This window comes from Vulpes lagopus, chromosome 2 (genome assembly GCF_018345385.1).
Source record: "Vulpes lagopus strain Blue_001 chromosome 2, ASM1834538v1, whole genome shotgun sequence".
NCBI classification, from domain to species: Eukaryota; Metazoa; Chordata; class Mammalia; order Carnivora; family Canidae; genus Vulpes; species Vulpes lagopus.
In genome coordinates, this window is record NC_054825.1 from 28,521,430 (window position 1) to 28,539,913 (window position 18,484).

Consider the following 18,484-nt stretch of genomic DNA (forward strand, 5'->3'; position numbering starts at 1 on the left):
TAGGTCATAGCAATAAGGAGGTGAAGCTGAGGCAGCTTGCATCTTTATGCGAACAATGTCTTTAACCCCCTGAAGACAATAGGACTTAGGAAGGGTGGAGTGGAATGGGGTGGGAGTGAGGAATCTCTACTATAACCCACTATGCACTCTCTTATTCAAAGATCAATTCTTTTAGCTTCACCTAACCTCTTCCAGTGGGTCATTTTATAACCAGTATCCTTCGTACCTGTAATTTATCCTCTTTTATCTCTTCTCTCTGTTGATGTACTAGGTGTGTTTCTTATTTATCCTGCTAGCTTTATCAAAGATATGAAGTTGCTGAAGGGAACTTTGTTTTCTATAACATGTTGTTAGGGAAAGCTTAACCTTTACTTTCTACATTTAAAAGTGTGCCCAGTTTATTTTATGTGCCAGTCTAGGCACATACTGTGGTTGAGTGGCTGGAGACAAGCCTGTGGCCATAGAGGGTGGAGGGACACTTGGGCAGGGGACTGGAGACATAGAGGGAATGGCGGGGGGCAGGGGGGTGGCAGTGTGAGAACATACTTGCCTCAGAAGTAGCCTGCTTCTGACTTAGGCCGTGATAGAGTTTGTTTGTATGCTTAGTTTGAGAGAAATTAAAGTGTTACTACATTTTTTGAGATACCCTCTGTTAGTTTTGTGTCATAAAGTCAAACAGCACCGAGTTTGGGTTGTGGCCCTACCTTGTGCCAGCTTATGTGACCAAGTTATTCAAACTCCAAGACTCTTTATCTACAGTAAAGTAAGGATAATACTGAAGATTAAAAAAAAAAAAAAGGTATCAACTTGCTAGCCCTCATCATGATCATAGCACATCTTCGCACTGAAAACCCAGAAGCTGCCAGGGCAGCTGCTGCTTCAGCTGTGGATTTGGAAGGTGAGAGGGCACAGAACAAACAGAAACCTTTGTGTGAAAATCAGAAGATTTGACAATCCAGAGGTTGATTTGATAACTATTAGTAGAGAATCCAGGGCAGCCTGGGTGGCTCAGCAGTTTAGCGCTGCCTTCAGCCTACAGGTGATCCTGGAGACCTGGGATCAAGTCCCGTGTTGGGCTCCCTGCATGGAGCCTGCTTTTCCCTCTGCCCGTGTCTCTGTCTCTCTTTCTCTCTGTGTCTCTCATGAATAAATAAATAAAATAAAAAATAAATTTAAAAAAGAGAATCCAAAAGCACATTAGGTAGTTGAAAAAAGGAAAAAGAAAACAGATCCCTTGGGATTTGCCCCAATCTACTCCTCCAGCCTTATCTCCTATTACTTTTTTTTACTCATTCTATCTTTCAAACTGTTCCCCATTTCCTACTTTTCCATATGTAGAAAGTCTGTAGAGATTCTGCTTATGCTTTGAAGGCACTGTTCAAATGCTACCACTTCCGTGAAACCTCCAGTTGCTCTGCCAGGGACTCTGCTTTGTTGTCATTGCCATTTGTGTTTGTTATAGAACTTGTCACATTTGATTTTTCTTTATAGAGGGTTTATTTTTAAAAAATTTTATTTATTTATTCATGAGAGATACAGAGAAAGTGAGGCAGAGACATAGGCAGAGGGAGAAGCAGGCTTCCTGCAAGGAGCCCAATGTGGGACTCAATCCCGGGACCCCAGGATCACACACTGAGCTGATGAAGGCAGACACTCAACCACTGAGCCATCCAGGTGTCCCTCCTTTATAGTGTTGCTCCTGCATTGCAGGAGGCAGAGACAAACTTGTCCACTTTTTTCTCTCTTCCACAATACCTCACCTATAATAGGTGCCCATCTAATGTTTGTTGATTCAAGTAGGTATCTTTATATGTACCTGCTTTCTAATCTTATTCCCCAGTTCCTAAATATGCTGGATGAAAGAGAGATTTAGGAAATGGTCTTCATGCTTCTCTGGCATGGCAAGTATCAAGGAAAGTGTGAAAGCATACATAACTACATTCTTCTAGGGGACAGTTTTAAAATTACCCATATACTAGATCAGAGTAAAAAGGAATTCCTTTTTCTTCCTCCACTGGGATGTCCCCATGTGTCTGCCTGTGGGAGTTGAAACCATTTGTGATTTGAGTGCACACCAGCTGGTAACCTGACTGCCGTAGAATCAAACTATTAAAGGAGGGGGAGTTCTGGCTCTCACTGAGGGAAGGGAGTCCCACAGAGTTTCAGATGTTCCAACGATTAGAAAGCTGAACTTAGGGGACGGGGAATGTCCACACGTTTCATGTGTTGAGCTGCACACACGGAAACATTCTTTATACCGCTGGTGGTTCTTTATACCACTGGTTGATTACTGAAATATCTCAAGAGACAGATGAGTTCTACTACCTTAACCTGGGCTTTGAAAGGGGCTGGTCTTGCTCACTGTGCTTTTTGTACAAAACCTTTGGAACCGCAGAATACTTCTGCCTTCAGCACAGAAAGCAGCCAAGCCAGTTTGACCAGCTTGAGGGAAACCATGAACAGAGCTGCCAACTCCAATCACATGAACACTAGTTACTAATTATCCCCTGGCCTCTGTGGGGAAAGAGAGCAGCTCACTGATTGGATGCTGAGGTGGAAATAACTCCACATCTCTCTGTGCCCCAGCCAGAGGAGCAAGGAGAGCGTCTTGGGCACTTTGGGAGACATTTTCAGGAGGACGGACACCGCCTTAGGCCAAGGTGCACCTGTCCACATTTCAGCCCCACCCAGGCCCATGGAAGAAGGAAGTAAAACTCATGTCTTTAAGCACACAGAACATGTGTGAAACCTACAGAGTTAGAGAGGAAAGAGAAGCGGAGAAGAAAGGGCGCTGGGGCTCCAGCTGGGAGTATGAAGATTGCGGGAGTCTGCAGAAGAGGGACCTCACCATGCTGGATGGACTTTACCTAGAAGGCAGCTTGGATTCCAGAGATTGGAGCTCGGGCCAGAGTCGGGGGCAGAATCGGCCCTACAGGAAAAGACATTGTGGCTACTGGGCTTTTGAGCAGAGTGAACCAAGCTACTCGGACCATGAGGAAGCAGAAGAAAATGGAGAGGACTATATGGACTATGGAAGTGCGGCTCGAGGTTGTGTTGGTTACAAGAACTCAGAAAATGTGGATTATTGGAATCCAAGCCCAGGGACTGAGGATAATCAGCACACAGGCAGCCCAGAAAGCCAGAGAGCTGGAAGGAATGGGGAAATGAAAGGCCACACAGAGGGTCGGGGTCTGCATTATGATCCTGAGGATTCTAAAGAAACTGGATGGTGCACTCACCACAGTGGTTTGGATGATTCTGTGGGGAATTGTGGTCAACCTGAAAAGTGGCACCCGGACCACAGGAATTTTAATTATAACCTTGAGGATTGTAAAAAAGCTAATTTTTATTGTAGAAACCGCAACAATTTATGTCAGGTTCCTGAGAATTATACTAATGGTCGGTTGGTGGACTTCCCAGATTTGAATGGTGTCAGTGAAGGTAAAGAATTTGTCAAATACTATGAAAGGGACAGAAAAGTTTGTCAAAATGATAAAATCTGTCCTAAAGCAAAGACTGTTCCCCTGGATCAGAGTGACTTTGTTGCAGAAAATAAAGGCTATCATACTCTATTTACAAACTGTGAGTCTAAATTTCAGAATTACAGAGGAACAGATTCTGTTCATCACATGAAGAATTTGGAGGATAATGGCTTTGACCGAACAGGAATGATGGCACTTGGGAGCAGAGGGATCTTCCCGGATAGTTTGTGGGATCAGTGGACAGGAGGGGAGCCGGGAGAACATTGTTGTGGCATTCCCCAGGGCCCTTCAGTAGGGAAGAATACTTACCATTTAGGGGAAGAGAGAAAAGGAAATGGCCTGGAGACTTGGAAAAGGAATAGTCGTTTCCGCCGCACAGCACCCAGCAGCCTGAGACGCTCCGAATTTGTGCAAAACAGGAAGAAAACTCAAGGTATGAACTCAACTAGCCTTTTAAGAAGGATAAAACATGAAAATAGTAAAAGGGGTGGTTATACCAGGTACTAGGAACACTCATGCACTGAACCTTAGAGATTTAATCCCTTTGGGAGGCACTTCACAGAGCAAGAACATATATAGTGCTATAAATATGCACTGTGGCCTCCAGAATAAGACCATGTTCTCATGGGAACTTTCTTTACCATTTTTGGTTTTGCCAGGTATCTCTAATCCCAAGTATCTTTTCATTCTTACTGTAATATTTTTTGTTCGTTGTATGGGGATGGCTAGTTCATTATCAAGGCACCAAGACAAAGTTCATTTTCTCTCAATCCCTACACTTTAGACATTAGGGAAAAGATTTAACTTGTTTTGTATGGTGTTCATGTCTCTGACATTCAGGAATCTTAAGTAAATAATAAGCACTACAACTCTTCTGGAAACCAGAAGATTAGATTCTTCATGATGCTTTGTTCCTGCACAATGATGCTTTGTATATTCAAATTACTTCATCTCATTTAGCCTTAACCAAGTTATCTGTAACATGAGTGTTAGTTGAGAGTCTTTTATAATATAAAGATTATTTCTTTCTTGCCATTTTGTCTTCTTCAGTTCTCTGAAACGAACTATGTTTATTGCATTTTATTTTGTTGTTGTTTTTTAGAATTACTGGACTTAATGTTAAACCCTTTTTTTTTTTTTTTTTAATGTATATGCTCTTCTCCTGCCAAGCCAACTTTCTGGTTTGAACCAATTTGGGAGAGTGTAGCTAATGAAAAGAGGATAAAGGTTAGAGTCAGAAAATGTGAAATCCATCTCACACCTTCCTCCTAAGTAGAAAGTCTCTCGTCTCAATCTTCAGAATAGGTTCCCTATTGGTGGGGGCATGACAAGTCCCTGATATGATCCCAGAACTGCCAGTGGTTTATCCTGTGGTTTTCCAACCCAGGCTTGACCAAACCAGAATTTCCAGGGCATTGTTTTGGATAAGTCAGGCTCTCCACTTGCACTGACAAAGATAAAAATGAAACCAAACGCAGTCTTATTAGGTGGGAGGCGGAGGTATTTAGCAGCTAGCCATTTTTCTTCTAGGTGCATTTTTGCCTAGAGATGATAGGGATTGAATGACCTCTAAATTCCTTCTAGCTCAAAAACCACAAGGCACACAAGTGATTCTGATTCCTTATATTGGTTTTTGTATTGCTCCCATTCCGTTTCCCTACACCTGTTCCTTAGATGAACTTTGTTTCCTGTCTTTAGTTCCTTATTGTATTAAGCTCCTAAGTGTAATCAAAGTGTGTTTACTCTGTCTTAACTAGAGTCAAGCCCTTCTCTCCGGAGTGGTGCAATTTGCCCTATGATCTCTCTAACACCAGCTCAGTCCCACCTTCTGTCATGTCCAGTTTTATAACTCTCTCTTTTTTTAGCCAAGCACTTAAGTTTTGATGGTGTATTCACATTTAGCTCAGTTGACACCCCTTTTTTGTACCTCTAGGATCCTCCTTGACCTGTAACCAAATCTCGGGCCACCTTCAAACCCTTTTGCTTTCTAACATTCTCTGCTGCCTGTCTTTGAGCACACGCACCACTGCCCATCCTGAATGTTGCAGTTACAACGTGTAATTACAGAAGGAAACAAGTGTCGGAATCTGTGTTCTGCCCTGCATTCACATCTTAGCCCCGTCATTTACTAATAGTGTAACTTTAGGTGAATTACCTAACCTCTTGGAGCTCTGGATTCCTTATTTATAAAATGAAGATAATAATACCTGTGTCAGTGAGATAGCATAAGTAAAACACCCAATACACGTCTGGAACGTAGTATAGGTGCTCATAAATTATGATTTATCTCCTGTTGGCCCACCTCCCTTCCCCCTTATCACTTGCTTCACCAGCCTGTCACTGCATGGTCCCCTTTCTCCTGAGATCCAGTCTGAGCCCCGTCTTCGTCGAACATCAGCCCTCAGACCCCAGACATCTGCCCTCAGACCCCGTGTCTGCAGGTGTGATTGTCCACAGGGAGCACCTCATCCTTCCCTCCTCTCTTCCCCCCACTCCCCAACTCTCTTTGAGAAATAGAGCTCTACTTAATGGCTGCTCCCAGCTTCTACCAGGATATGTCCTTTCCCTCACCTGCCTTATCTGTCATTGTCCTAGGGAGGCCTGTCTTAGATGTTGGTAGGGCAGGTCTGTTATGGTTTGCCCTTGGTCCAAGGGTGCGGCCCCTTATCCTGGGAGGTGGGGAGCCTGGAGGCTCTTTTGAGGTTTCAGTTGAAAACCACAGTATTTATTGAACCTCATAACTTGGAGCAACTCAAATTCTAGAAAGTGTCTTCTCAGCCCCAGACAGTTGTATCTGCCAGGCTCTTCTGCCTCCAGCTGTTACTGCTTTCTGCTGGTTTCCTGGAGTCTCATCACCTGAATGCATAGTTCAAGGATTTGAGGGGAATTTCTGCACAGGTTTTGGGCTGCTGTCTCTGTGGCTCCCTTTTTTCCAGGATTTCTCTCAAAATATCTACACACTTCACAACCATAGATGTGAGCCTTTGACTCTTCAGCCCAAGAAGATTGCCAGTTGTTGACTTTCCATTTTTGCTTAATTTCCCCCACATTCTGGATTGTGGGAGATTGACTTCAGGGGTTAAGAATTGAGTAAATAGGGCAGCAAGGGTGGCTCAGCGGTGGCACCGCCTTGGGCCCAGGGCCTGATCCTGGAGACCCGGGATGGAGTCCCACGTCAGGGTCCCTGCATGGAACCTGCTTCTCCCTCTGCCTGTGTTTCTGCCTCTGTGTGTGTCTCTCATGAATAAGTAAATAAAATCTTTAAAAATAAATTTATGAAAAAAAAAAGAATTGAGTAAATATGGATCTTACCTAGCTTGTTTCCCTTGAGTCCTATCCCCTTTAGCTTCGGCCTGCTTATGGTTGTTCTCCAATGCCTTCACATAGTTACTTTTAAAAATGCCTTATCCAGATTTGCTAATAATTTATCAATACGGTGGTTGGTCCAATGTAAATTGCTCTCCCACTGCTAGACCAAAAGTCAGGCACGAAGATTTTACACTTGCTAATAACATATAAGCAGTTGTGATGGGGAAAGGACCTGGTGCTTCAGATTCCATGGTAACTGAGTTATGTGATATTAGGATATCTAAATGAAGAGCTCTTACAGAGAGAAATAGGACGCTGGGATTCAGGTGAGAGTCAAGGCTTGGAGATTCAAGGTCAGAGGGCTGTGGATCCCCTATCACTATACAGCATAAGTTCAGTGTTTTATAGATTGGGTCTTCAGGTCTATTCAGTGGGTTACAACTAGCATTTTTGAAAAATAAAAGTGCATAGAACTTCATAGCATAGCTGATATGGTAGGAGTATGCATGTATAAAGTATGGGGGCCACAGAAAAGAAAAGGTTTGAAAAACACTTAAATCTGATCCACCGTTTTTTTTTTTTTTTTTAAGATTTTATTTATTTATTCATGAGAGACACAAAGAGAGAGGCAGAGACACAGGCAGAGGGAAAAGCAGGCTCCTCGCAGGGAGTCCGATGTGGGACTCGATCCGGGTCTCCAGGATCACGCCCTGGACAGAAGGCAGACACTCAGCCAGCCGCTGAGCCACTCAGGTTGCCTGATCCACTGTTTTTGTAACCAGAGAGATGGAGCTCAGAGAAATTGAAATGTGTGTCTAAAACCAATCCTTGGATCAGGAGTTGAATCAAGGTCTCCTGATGCCCAGACCAGTGCTTTCATAAGAGCTGGAGTCAGAAGCACAACTATGAGTTCCTTCTACATAAATGAACTTAGAAAAGCAGAAAAGTGTTGTGTTAGGGATGTCAGAGGATGGGGGACCTCAGATGGAGGCGGACGTGGCTGTGTTACACACAGCAGAGGTATGGGAGGCTTGTGGACCAAGGAAAGACCTTGCATTTGGCAGCTGGGGTGAGGAAGAGGAGCAACCAAGCTACAGAGCACATTATAAGGAGTTTAGGAGGGAAGTGGTGATGAAGATATAGAAGCAGTTTTTTTTTCAAAGATTTAATTTATTTATTCATGAGACACACACACACACACACACACAGAGAGAGAGAGAGAGAGAGAGAGGCAGAGACACAGGCAGAGAGAAGTAGGCTCCATGCAGGGAGCCCGACGTGGGACTCGATCCTGGGTCTCTAGGATCGTGCCCTGGGCCAAAGGGTGCTAAACCACTGAGCCACCCGGGCTGCCCGATATAGAAGCAGTTGCTCGAAAGTTTGGGCAGTAAATGCAGTGGAACAACAGAATCCAGGAAAATCTTGTTTTGTTTTCTCCCAAGATGAGAGAAACCAGCATGGATGTGAAGGCACTTTTGCCAGTGTTACACAGATAGCTCAGTTTTTAGGACTCTGTTGGTCAAGGTTTCTTTTCATTGCAAGTATGTGAACATGATCTCTTTGTAGCAACAGACTGTATTCACACTATTGGAGTAAAATGTCTGCCAGTCATTCCAAGACGGTAGCTTTTCATCCTGGCTGATTTCATACACTGATTACAAGCCATGAGTGTGGCAGATGCCAAGAGGCCTCTGCCACTCTGGAGACAAGGGGGCATGCCCATAGCAAGTAACCGGGCAGTAACAAATGACCAGCTAGACAGCCCGTGGAGTTTCTGTCTAAGCAACACTAGTAGTGGTGCCAGCACCATGTTAATTTACGCGTTTAACAGTTCTCAGAGCACCTTGTGTAGCTTCCTCTCATTTCATCCTGTTACAATAACAGGATGATCCACTCATCCATTTTTATCTAACAGAGTTGTATTGAGTACCAAACACTATCGCATTCTAGTTAGACCTAGATTACCTCAAGATCCTGAGGAGGGTTGGGGCTACTGCTCCCAATACCAGTGGGCTGAAACCAGGTGTCCTTGGGACCAGCTGTTCCCCTTCTTTCTCTCTTTCCTTCAGGGACCATCTTTCCCTTGGTGTTTTTTGCTCTTCCCTGAACTTCTGCTTGGTCTCCTCTTACTGCAGACCCACACTGGTCATTTACTCGTAGTTTACTCCCTCTTCACTTTAGATTACACATAACCATACTCGTCCCACCACCGCCTTGAGGCATTGTTACAGCTTCAATTTCTATTCCTGTCTGATCTGCCTGATATCATAACTCAGATTCCCAGAAGAGTGAGTATAAGTGACTCAACCTGTGTTTTTCAGTTAGTCATCGTCCTATAAACGATTTATTGACTAGGTACAAATCCATGGTCAAAATGGTAGAGATGAAGTCCGGGTTGGGGGTCACCTGGTTTAAATGACAGCTACAGGACACCGATGGTGCTGATTTGGGATGTAGTGGGTTCTGGAGGTGGCAGGCATTCTGAGGCTTGGCCCAGACCAACTGGGGTGGAGATGTCTTTGGCTGTCACAGTGTTAGGGTGCAGGGGACTACTTGCATTTAGAAGGAAAGGACCAGGAACACTAAATGTTTTCAGTGTGTAGACCCATCCTACACAATGAAGAATTGTCCTGCCCAAAATGCCAGTTGTGTCTCTATTGAGACATTGGAGAAAATGGGTAAGACTTGGGCCTGCCTTTAGGAACTTACGGTTTCCAACAGAAAACAGCATAGAAACAGATAATTAAACACAACTTTTTAAGTCCTTTATAGGGAGGGAACTATTAGATCCCATCCCCCACTTGGCCCTACTACCTTGTGTAAAATATTTAATTTCTCTATGCCACAGTTTCTTCGTCAGTAAAACCAGATGACAGCATTATGAGGATTAAATGAGTTTATAGATATCGAAGTACCTAGGATAGTGCAGGAGAGCCTGGTGCATAAAGTAATGCTAAATAAACATGAGCTCCCACCATCATTTCACCAGCACAGAGATCCCACATCCCCCTTGAATACAGTTCAACAGGATGTAGTAACCAGTACTTGTACTTAGCACTGTAACAAGCATCAGGGGGTATCCAAAGAAGGATGCCTGCCCCACTCTCAACACACACAAGTTTAGAGATCAGTTGAAGAGGTAGAGAGTGTAAAAACATGAATAACATAATCATACACAAGTGTGTTGTCTAGACAGTGAGTGCTATGGACAGCCAGAAGGGGGGAAGCTCAGTCCTTACTTGAGTTATGGGAAAAGACTTCAGGGTGTTTGAACTTGAGCTAAAGCTGAAGAGAGTGAGTGGGGGTTGACTTGGGCAGAGAGAAGCAGGGGGAACATTCCTTTGGGAAAACATTATGAGCGAGTGTTCATACTTGTGGTGACAAAGAGGAACACAGCGTGGGGAGCATGGGAGTACCGAAATCTTAGAAACTAGATGGCAGTTTGGACCAGAGCTTGAGAAAAAAGGTAAGCGAGGCCTACATGCGGTGAGTCACCCTCTCAGAAACTATGGGAAGATGTCTTCCCCGAGGCAAGTAGTGACTGAGGAGAAGAGCAGGTGTCTAAGAAGTGAGCCACAATGTGGGGGCAGGTGGAGGAGGGATAGGGCGAGATCATTGCAGAAATCAGGAGAAAACCAGAGAATTTAAAGTAAGAGAGAATGGCCAATGCTTTGAAGTGCCCTAGGGAGATCGAGGATAATGCCACCCGATTTGTCAAGGAGGTTATTGGTTGACTGAAAAGACAATATTGCTGGAACAGTGATGATTCAGAATTACTTGCAAAGGACTTATATGGGGGATGAGATCATAGGAGGAGGGCATGAAGACCACTCTTTCAAGACCTTTCACAAAAAGAATCAAAGACCCCTGATTGTAGCTTAGAGGGCACAGAGTTGGATAAACTTTCCTGTGCTTATTTTTTAAAACCAGGGTGTTGTTGCTTGTTGGAGGATAGATGGGTAGGCAGAAGGTAAAGGAGAAGAAAAGGGTAAATGTGTGGAGGCCAAAGGAAATATCTGTAGGGCCATATTTCCCCAAGGGTTGGGAGATGATTGAAGCTTGAAAAGAAATAAGGCCCTCCTGAGGTTGGAGTGACCCAGTCTGGCAGACTCCCACCCAACCCGGAGACCTTGCCCTGGCACCGGGAGTTGTATTCTCAAGCCAGGTTGGTGGTTTTCTCCACAAGCAATTACCTGAATTGTTTTTGTATGTTTCTTCAACAACTTAGGAATACTGGCCTGGGAAGATTGCAGGTCTCTGTAACAGCAAGAAATATCAAGGAAAGGCAAGATATTGAGCGTGGATAGGAAGAGGTACTCTTTTTTTTTTAAGATTTTATTTATTTATTCATGAGAGACACAGAGAGAGAAGCAGACACACAGGCAGAGCGAGAAGCAGGCTCCATGCAGGGAGCCCAATGCGGGACTCAATCCCGGGACTCCAGGATCACACCCTGGGCCAAAGGCAGGTACTCAACCACTGAGCCACCTAGTCGTCCCTTTTTTTAAAGGCATTTATTTATTAATTAATTTATTTATTCATTCATTTTTAATTTTTTTAAAAAAGATTTTGTTTATTCATGAGACATACAGAGAGAGAGAGGCAGAAACACAGGCAGAGGGAGAAGCAGGCTCCATGCAGGGAGCCTGACGTGGGACTCGATTCCGGGTCTCCAGGATCAGGCCCTGGGCTGAAGGTGACACTAAACCACTGAGCCACGTGGGCTGCCCTTAAGAATTGTATTTATTTACTCATGAGAGACACACGGAGAGAGGCAGAGACATAGGCAGAGGGAGATGCAGGCTCCCTGCAAGGAGCCCAATGTGGGACTTGACCCTGAACCCCGGGATCATGCCCTGAGCCAAAGGCAGATGCTCAACCACTGAGCCACCCAAGCATCCCGGAAGAGGTACTCTTATGGAGCATCGTCTTTCATTTGGATCAGAGGATGTTAGAGGGTACAGTGGGAGGAAGGGTGAATCAAAGGAGCTAACTTGCAAAACCATGGCAGGTCTTAAATGGGATGTCAAAGTGGGAACTCAGAACCTTGACATACCCACAGAGTGAGTGCCCCAGAGTTTTCCAATTTGATATTTCCTGAGAAACCATGAAGTGCCCACATTGGGCATGACCATCAGGTTGTCAAGCCACGGTGGTGGGAGAGTGCCTGCACACAGTGATTTCTGGTGGGAAGGTACACGTTTGTATACACAGTGGACCTCATTCCACTCTATCAAGAAACCCCTTTCTTAAAAAAAAAAAAAAAAAAAAAAACCCTTTCTTCTAATAGTAAATTGAGAGGAGATAGATGGAATATATTACCTTTTATTGAATCTAAACATCATCTGTTCTAAGACCTTGAATAAGTTTAGGTACCATTAAAAAGAAAACTTCTAACTAAATGTTAACATGCTATTACTTGGAAAACACATCTTGCTTTTAGAGATGTTAAAATGTGAAAAAAATGCGCATCTTGGCATCTACTGAAATGCGGAGATGCTTCTACTTAGCGGTGACTCACAGCAATACTTAGCAAATATGGTTGAATTCCTCTAGCTCTTTCCTCGGTGATTTGGAGATAGGGAATTCGATTTTCTTGCTCTCCAGTCTCTGCCCTGCTTAGAGGAAAATTGAAACCTGATTTATCCTCAGTGTCCTATGTCCTAAATTTTAACTAAAATTTTCATCAAAGTTAGGATAGTTCCTGATTTTTAAAGATCTTTGGGTAGTCTTTTATCCCAACTGTAGCAGAGTAATGCTTAAGGCACTTTAAATTATAATAATTGTTGCCATTTATTAAGTGCCAGTTGCTAAATCCTATGGATTAGGTGTACATTAGGTATGCACAAAAGTCCAGTAGCATCTAAGTTTTGTGATGCTGGTAAAGATAATGTTTCCAGAACCTAATAACTTGACATAGGCTCAGTCAATGTGTGTTGTCAAATGAAATATTCTATTTTGGGACACAGCATATGACATCAAAAGATAAGTACCCTAGGGTTTTATTTTTTTATTTTTTACTTTTTTAAAGATTTTATTTATTCATGAGAGACACAGAGAGAAAGAGAGAGAGAGAGGCAGAGACACAGGCAGAGGGAGAAGCAGGCTCCATGCAGGGAGTCTGATGTGGGACTCGATCCCAGGACTCCAGGATCACGCCCTGCCGAAGACAGGCGATAAACCACTGAGCCACCCAGGGATCCCCACCCTAGGGTTTTAATACATGTTCTGTTCCAAGTTGAGATAGCTCCACTCTACTCCTAGTTTTCTGATATTTATTATAATAAATGGATGTTGGATTTTTTTCAGATACAGTTTTTTCTCTATCAGTTGACCTGGTTATATTATTTTTCTTCTTTTGCCTGTTGATGTGGTGAATTACATTATTTGATTTTCAAAAGTTGAACCGGCATCAGACACCTAGAATAAGTGTGACTTGGCTGTGTTAAAAACAACAACAACAAAAAGACAAAATAGTACATATTTTTTTGTATTGCTGCTTGAGAAGAGAAATTTAGGGAAAAGACCAAACCAGAGACTAGAGAAGCCTTCATCTGGCTGGGCTTAAAGGGCAATAGGTGAGCAGAAAGGCAGAGAGACAAGCTGGGCTTGTCATGTTCAATGATGAAGAAGAGAACAAATACTGGAAGTACACTGAGCTAGCGCTGTCCTCAGGGCTCGCTGAGAGGAAGTGGCTAACTGCCTAGGTGAGTCCAAAGAGGCTTTACATACCAAGTGACACTCCTTGTGGGACTAGTTAGAAGTTGATGTGGTTACTCCAAACTGAGGAGTAAGTAAAGTAACAGAGTGGGAAGTCATGTAAGATTTTAGATCTTGGAAGTGACCAACGGGCCCAACCCCTTTGTTATAGATACATGGGAACAATAGCCCAGACAGGTCACACAGGTAGGAGGGGAGGCAGGACTAGATTCCAAGGGTTTTTTTGAGTGCTTTATTCACTATACCCGCTGCCCTCTGAAGATCTTGGAAGCAGCTCCACTTACAGCCCAGAAATGGAAGCCAGGGGAGATATAGGGTATAGAGACTTGGGGTGACTGCTGGATGCCTCAATCTTGTTTAAACCAACGTGGCACTTACGATTGGGGTCCCAGGAAAAACCTGATTTATATTTCCCTTGTATTGAGGTTTTATTTTTTTCCCCATGTTTCAGCTAGAAAATTAGATAATAGTATATAATGACACCCTAAGATACCCTAAGTTTAATGAGGTTTTACCATCAAAATATCAGATCACACTAGGAAAGAATCTTTGAGAGATTGGGTTCATTCAAATAAATATAACCAAAGCCCTTAATGCTTAATTTGTTTCTATTTTACATTATTCTTTTGTTGCATAAGTTTATGTTTTGCCCGTTCAACTAGATTCATTAAGTCAAATGAGAAAAATTTAAATGCCATCCAGTTTAATCCTACTGCATTTGCTCTTCCTGAACACAGGCCAGATGACATGGCTTTCTTGATGAGACTAAAGAAAGCTTTTGAGGGCATTTTAACTTTTCTACTTGCCCCATGGCCTAACACTCTGCTCAGTAGCTCTCTATTAAATATTCATTCAGTTTTATAGTTAGAACTTGAACAGGATTATAATTCAGATGAATTGATTTGTGGGGTATACAGTGATAAAAGATACATAGAATATTATGAAGGCAAGTGGAAGGAATCAAAGTAAACTACCTCACAGAAACTGAAGAAAGTTTAATTTTATAGAGTAGCACAGAGTAGTAGCCAGAGGGGCACGGACATGAGCAAATTTTGAAACATCACTATAGTATCATTATTAAAATTGAAAATATAAAGCCAGAAATGGCCACATGCATATGGAGAAGACATAATCCACAAGAGGCCTTGACCCTTCACAGAAAGCACTGGCCTTGGACGCTGGTTTTGAATATGCAGCTTTCTCAGCCCTGTGGTCAGAGGTCACAGGTCACAGGCCAGCTATGTCATTGTTTTGTGCCCATTTCCTCATTCGTAAAATGAGAGTAGTAATAACTTCCCTCAAGAGACTTGGTAAACATAGCATCAGATGTGTGTGTGTTAGGAAAATAAAGCTTTTCATATAGAGTTTTTTGGCTGACTGTAATAAAAATCTGCTTACTCAAACTGATCATTTATTCCTAGAGAACTATTTGATGAAAACTGTCTTTGCCCTCTTGATAATTTCACTTCTGCTACCTAAAGATTAGATAACAATAATAATGTCCCACCAATAGCACGCCCCTTTAGGATTTCTGTGTCTTTGGTGAGGGTTCAAAAATGGTGTTTGAGTTGGTGCTAGAATTAAACTGACCATCCTGGCAGTATAAGAAATTGCAGACTCTAGTACTTTGAGCCCTTGACTCATTTGATTTTCTGAAGGCCCAGAGAGGGCCTGGAAAAGGAAAGGCGAAATGAGAAGTTTTGAGCGGAGTTTCCCCCATCCCCACTCCTCACTCCTGCCCCAGGGGTGGAAACCCTCCCAGCAGGGATTGTGCTAGAGGCTACTTGCCAAAGCTGGTGGGCAGTTCCAGAGCAAAAGCCACAGAGAAGGTTTTTTTCAGTTCTGGTTGAGATTTTGGACCTGAATGTTATCGATTCCTCTCTGAAGTTGGGTGGCTATGAGCTCTGCAGAAAAGCCAGTGACCACAGTGCCAGAATTGTACGTTGAGCAAACCTTCTCCACATTGGGAGGCTTGAAGGTGCTAAAGTAAAGACAGGGTGGGGGCTGGGTGGCCCAGCTGGAGGGATGTGGAAAGGCGGAAAACCGGGATTTCTGATTCCTCTGGTTGGGCCTGGGGCGAAAATGAGCATATTTACAAAGACAGCTTTCTCTCAAGGTTTTCTAAAGGATAGCTAAACAGGCACTGGTGGATTTGCTTTTCTTAGGAGACTGGCTAATCGTGACTTCAGCCCTGTTTCCTGACCTACGGTCTTCAGCAGTCTACAGGGTCAGGAAAGAGACCTCAGCTCATTAACAAGTGAAGAAAGAATTTGAAATGGATTAGCAGAAATGGAGAACTGTTGGTATTAAAATATTCTCATTTTACAGCAAATTTCTTCCATTTTATTGCTCTTTGTTGTATCAACGTTACGTGTTCACTCTAGAAATATTAGAAGATACGGTCAAAGCAAGGAAAAAAATAGCGGAATTTCCATCCTGTCAAGACTTTCTCATTTTCAAATATACGCACCGAAAGTATTTTCCCTTTTTAACAAAATGGCTATTCTTTCATAGACTATTTTGTAATATACTTTTTTTTCAATTAACCACACAGAGACAGCATTCTGTGTTAGTAAGTATAAATCTCAACAGCTATGATACTATTCTGTTCTGTAGATATGCCGAAACTTATTTAACCAGGCCCCTTTGGGGAAAAAAAATTGCTTCTGAGTTTTTGTACACATCGGAGAACATCCCCATATGTACATCTTGTGCATTTGTCCAATGATTTACATATAATAAATTCCTAAAAGTAGACTCCCGAGTTAGAAGTTTTGACTTGTTTTTATTTTAAGAAGTAGAGAAAGTATTACAAGTTTTTACCTGCTGCCCTATCCCTTGGGGTGGCACATCTGTCAAGGTCACAAGAAAGAGCTGAGGTTTCTTGAAGGGGGCTCTCCCCTTACCTGGGGAAGATGGCTAATATGTAAGTCAGAAAGGCATCAGAAGATAGGATAAAAGAAGCCTTTTCCTTTGTTTCATGTGTGTTCTGCGATAAATTATCCAGAATACTATTGGATATTTACTGTGTGTGACACTACGTTGGATTCTGAGGGATTACTTACCTTCTGCTAAATGGGGTTTTATACATATCATCACGTGAACATACGCAGATATGCTTAAAGATATATTGTTCACTTAATGGTGGGGGAATCGAGGCTCCCACAGAGGTTAAGTTGTGCTTTAGGGCCACTCTGTCTTATTATTAGCTACCTGGTGGCCACCAGACCCCACAGGTAGAATTCAGATCCCAAGTCGCACGGATTTGCCCGCAGAGGGAGTAGCTACAGGTCACGGGCCCAGAGGCGGGAGCCTGCTCGGCTCAGATCCCAGGCCTGCGCCTCCGCAGCCAGTTCACTCAACTTCTCGCCGTCGTTCCTCAACTGTACGATGGGGACGATGTGGTAGGGTGGTTGGGAGGATTAGAAACACCAATGTTTGGAAAGTGCTTAGAACAGTGCTTGACACACCCAGTAAGTGCCCTGTAAGTAGTTGTTCAAATGCAACATTAAGAGGAGGAGTTGCGCTAGCGGGTGGAGGGAAGCGGCCGCCGGGTGAGCCTCCCAGAGCCGGTGCGACTCTAGACGCTGCGGGAAGGCCTCTTTACCAGAAGCTGCCATCTCTGAGATGGCCCCAGATTTCACCAATAGAGACGTTTCTTTTCTTTCTTTTTTTTTTTAATTTTTATTTATTTATGATAGTCAGAGAGAGAGAGAGAGAGAGGCAGAGACATAGGCAGAGGGAGAAGCAGGCTCCATGCACCGGGAGCCCGACGTGGGATTCGATCCAGGGTCTCCAGGATCGCGCCCTGGGCTAAAGTCAGGCGCTAAACCGCTGCGCCACCCAGGGACCCCAATAGAGACGTTTCTTAATTAGCATTAGTTTATTTTCAATTACTGGCGATACCACAACAGATTCTTATGAGATTAGGAAGCACAGCACCCACCCACCCCCCACCCCCCTTGAGCCTTCTGCCCCAAATCCAGCTCCCACCCTGAGGCCCGGGGCCAACTGATGAAGGGGGGTGCCTTCTTCCTGACCTTTTTCCTTGCACTGCCATATTATATCCATTATGGAAACACGTAGTGGTTTTTACAGGTTTTCTTTTTCTTTCTGTTTTGTTTTTGTTTTTTACAAAGATGGCTTCTTTTTCTGCAGCTTTTGTTTCCTTGGTTTCTTTCAAAGTGTAAATGCTTGGGAGCTGTGAGCAGGGTTCCCCGTTCCCATGAATTACTCTGTGCACTTCTTGCCAAGCGGGGCCCAGCCCACTGAGATCTGCATTCTGATGGCTGTAGGGTAAGGTCCCCAAAGTAGGAGGCCCAGGTCCCTAGGCAAAGCCAGGGCCTGGAGAGGGCTGGCGTGGGCCAGAGAGGGGGTGCTGCAGAAAGCCAGGTCCCCAGGCAGACAGTAGACCAAGGCCACCTACTTCACAGTGCGGCCTCTTAAGTGAGAGATGGATGGGCCTTCAGATTCTTCCCTGAAGAGAGCATCCCGGTCCCCCCCCCCCCCCCCCCCCATAAAGCTTAGTAGGGGCCGGCAAAGTGAGAGTAATACCCTTCGATTAAAACTCCAGAAGTGAGGTCGTGACTGTTTGAGAACCGGGAAGGGAATGCAGGAGGGGAAGGCGCTGAAGCCCGAGCGAAGCCGGCCGCAGCCTGCAGCTCGTTCCCCTCGGAAGGATTCCAGCTCCATCCTTTAGAACCGGCCCTGCCCTGATAGCCTGGGGGACTCAGGCGATTCATATGTAAATGTGGGAAAGCCTGGGGGAAATGCCTACCCTATTCAAAGGATTTGGGGGTTGCGGAGCATTCCAGAGCTCTGGGAAGATTCTGCTCTGCCCGTTAGCCTGGGACCCACCCGTCGGGCAGCAGCCACTGGGCGCCGCAGGTGCGGGGGAGCGGGGGTGCGGGGTGCGGCGGGGCAGGAGCCCGCGGCGGCAGGTGGCGCAGCCCGAGTGCCCGGGACCTGCCGGC

At 44.2% G+C, this 18,484-nt stretch overlaps 1 protein-coding gene across 4 annotated transcripts in view; it reads left to right on the forward strand.

Annotated features, from left to right (window-relative positions):
* LOC121484112 (dynamin binding protein) overlaps positions 1–18,484 on the forward strand; it is a 106,577-nt gene that overhangs the window by 59,861 nt on the left and 28,232 nt on the right. The window contains exon 1 of one of the 4 annotated variants that reach the window (XM_041742879.1): positions 2,159–3,915. The exons of the other annotated variants lie outside the window; for them this stretch is intronic. Coding sequence (XP_041598813.1) covers positions 2,718–3,915 — 1,198 coding nt within the window. The 5' untranslated portion in view covers positions 2,159–2,717. Of the gene's footprint in view, positions 1–2,158; positions 3,916–18,484 lie in introns of those variants that run through there. 4 annotated transcript variants of the gene reach the window in all.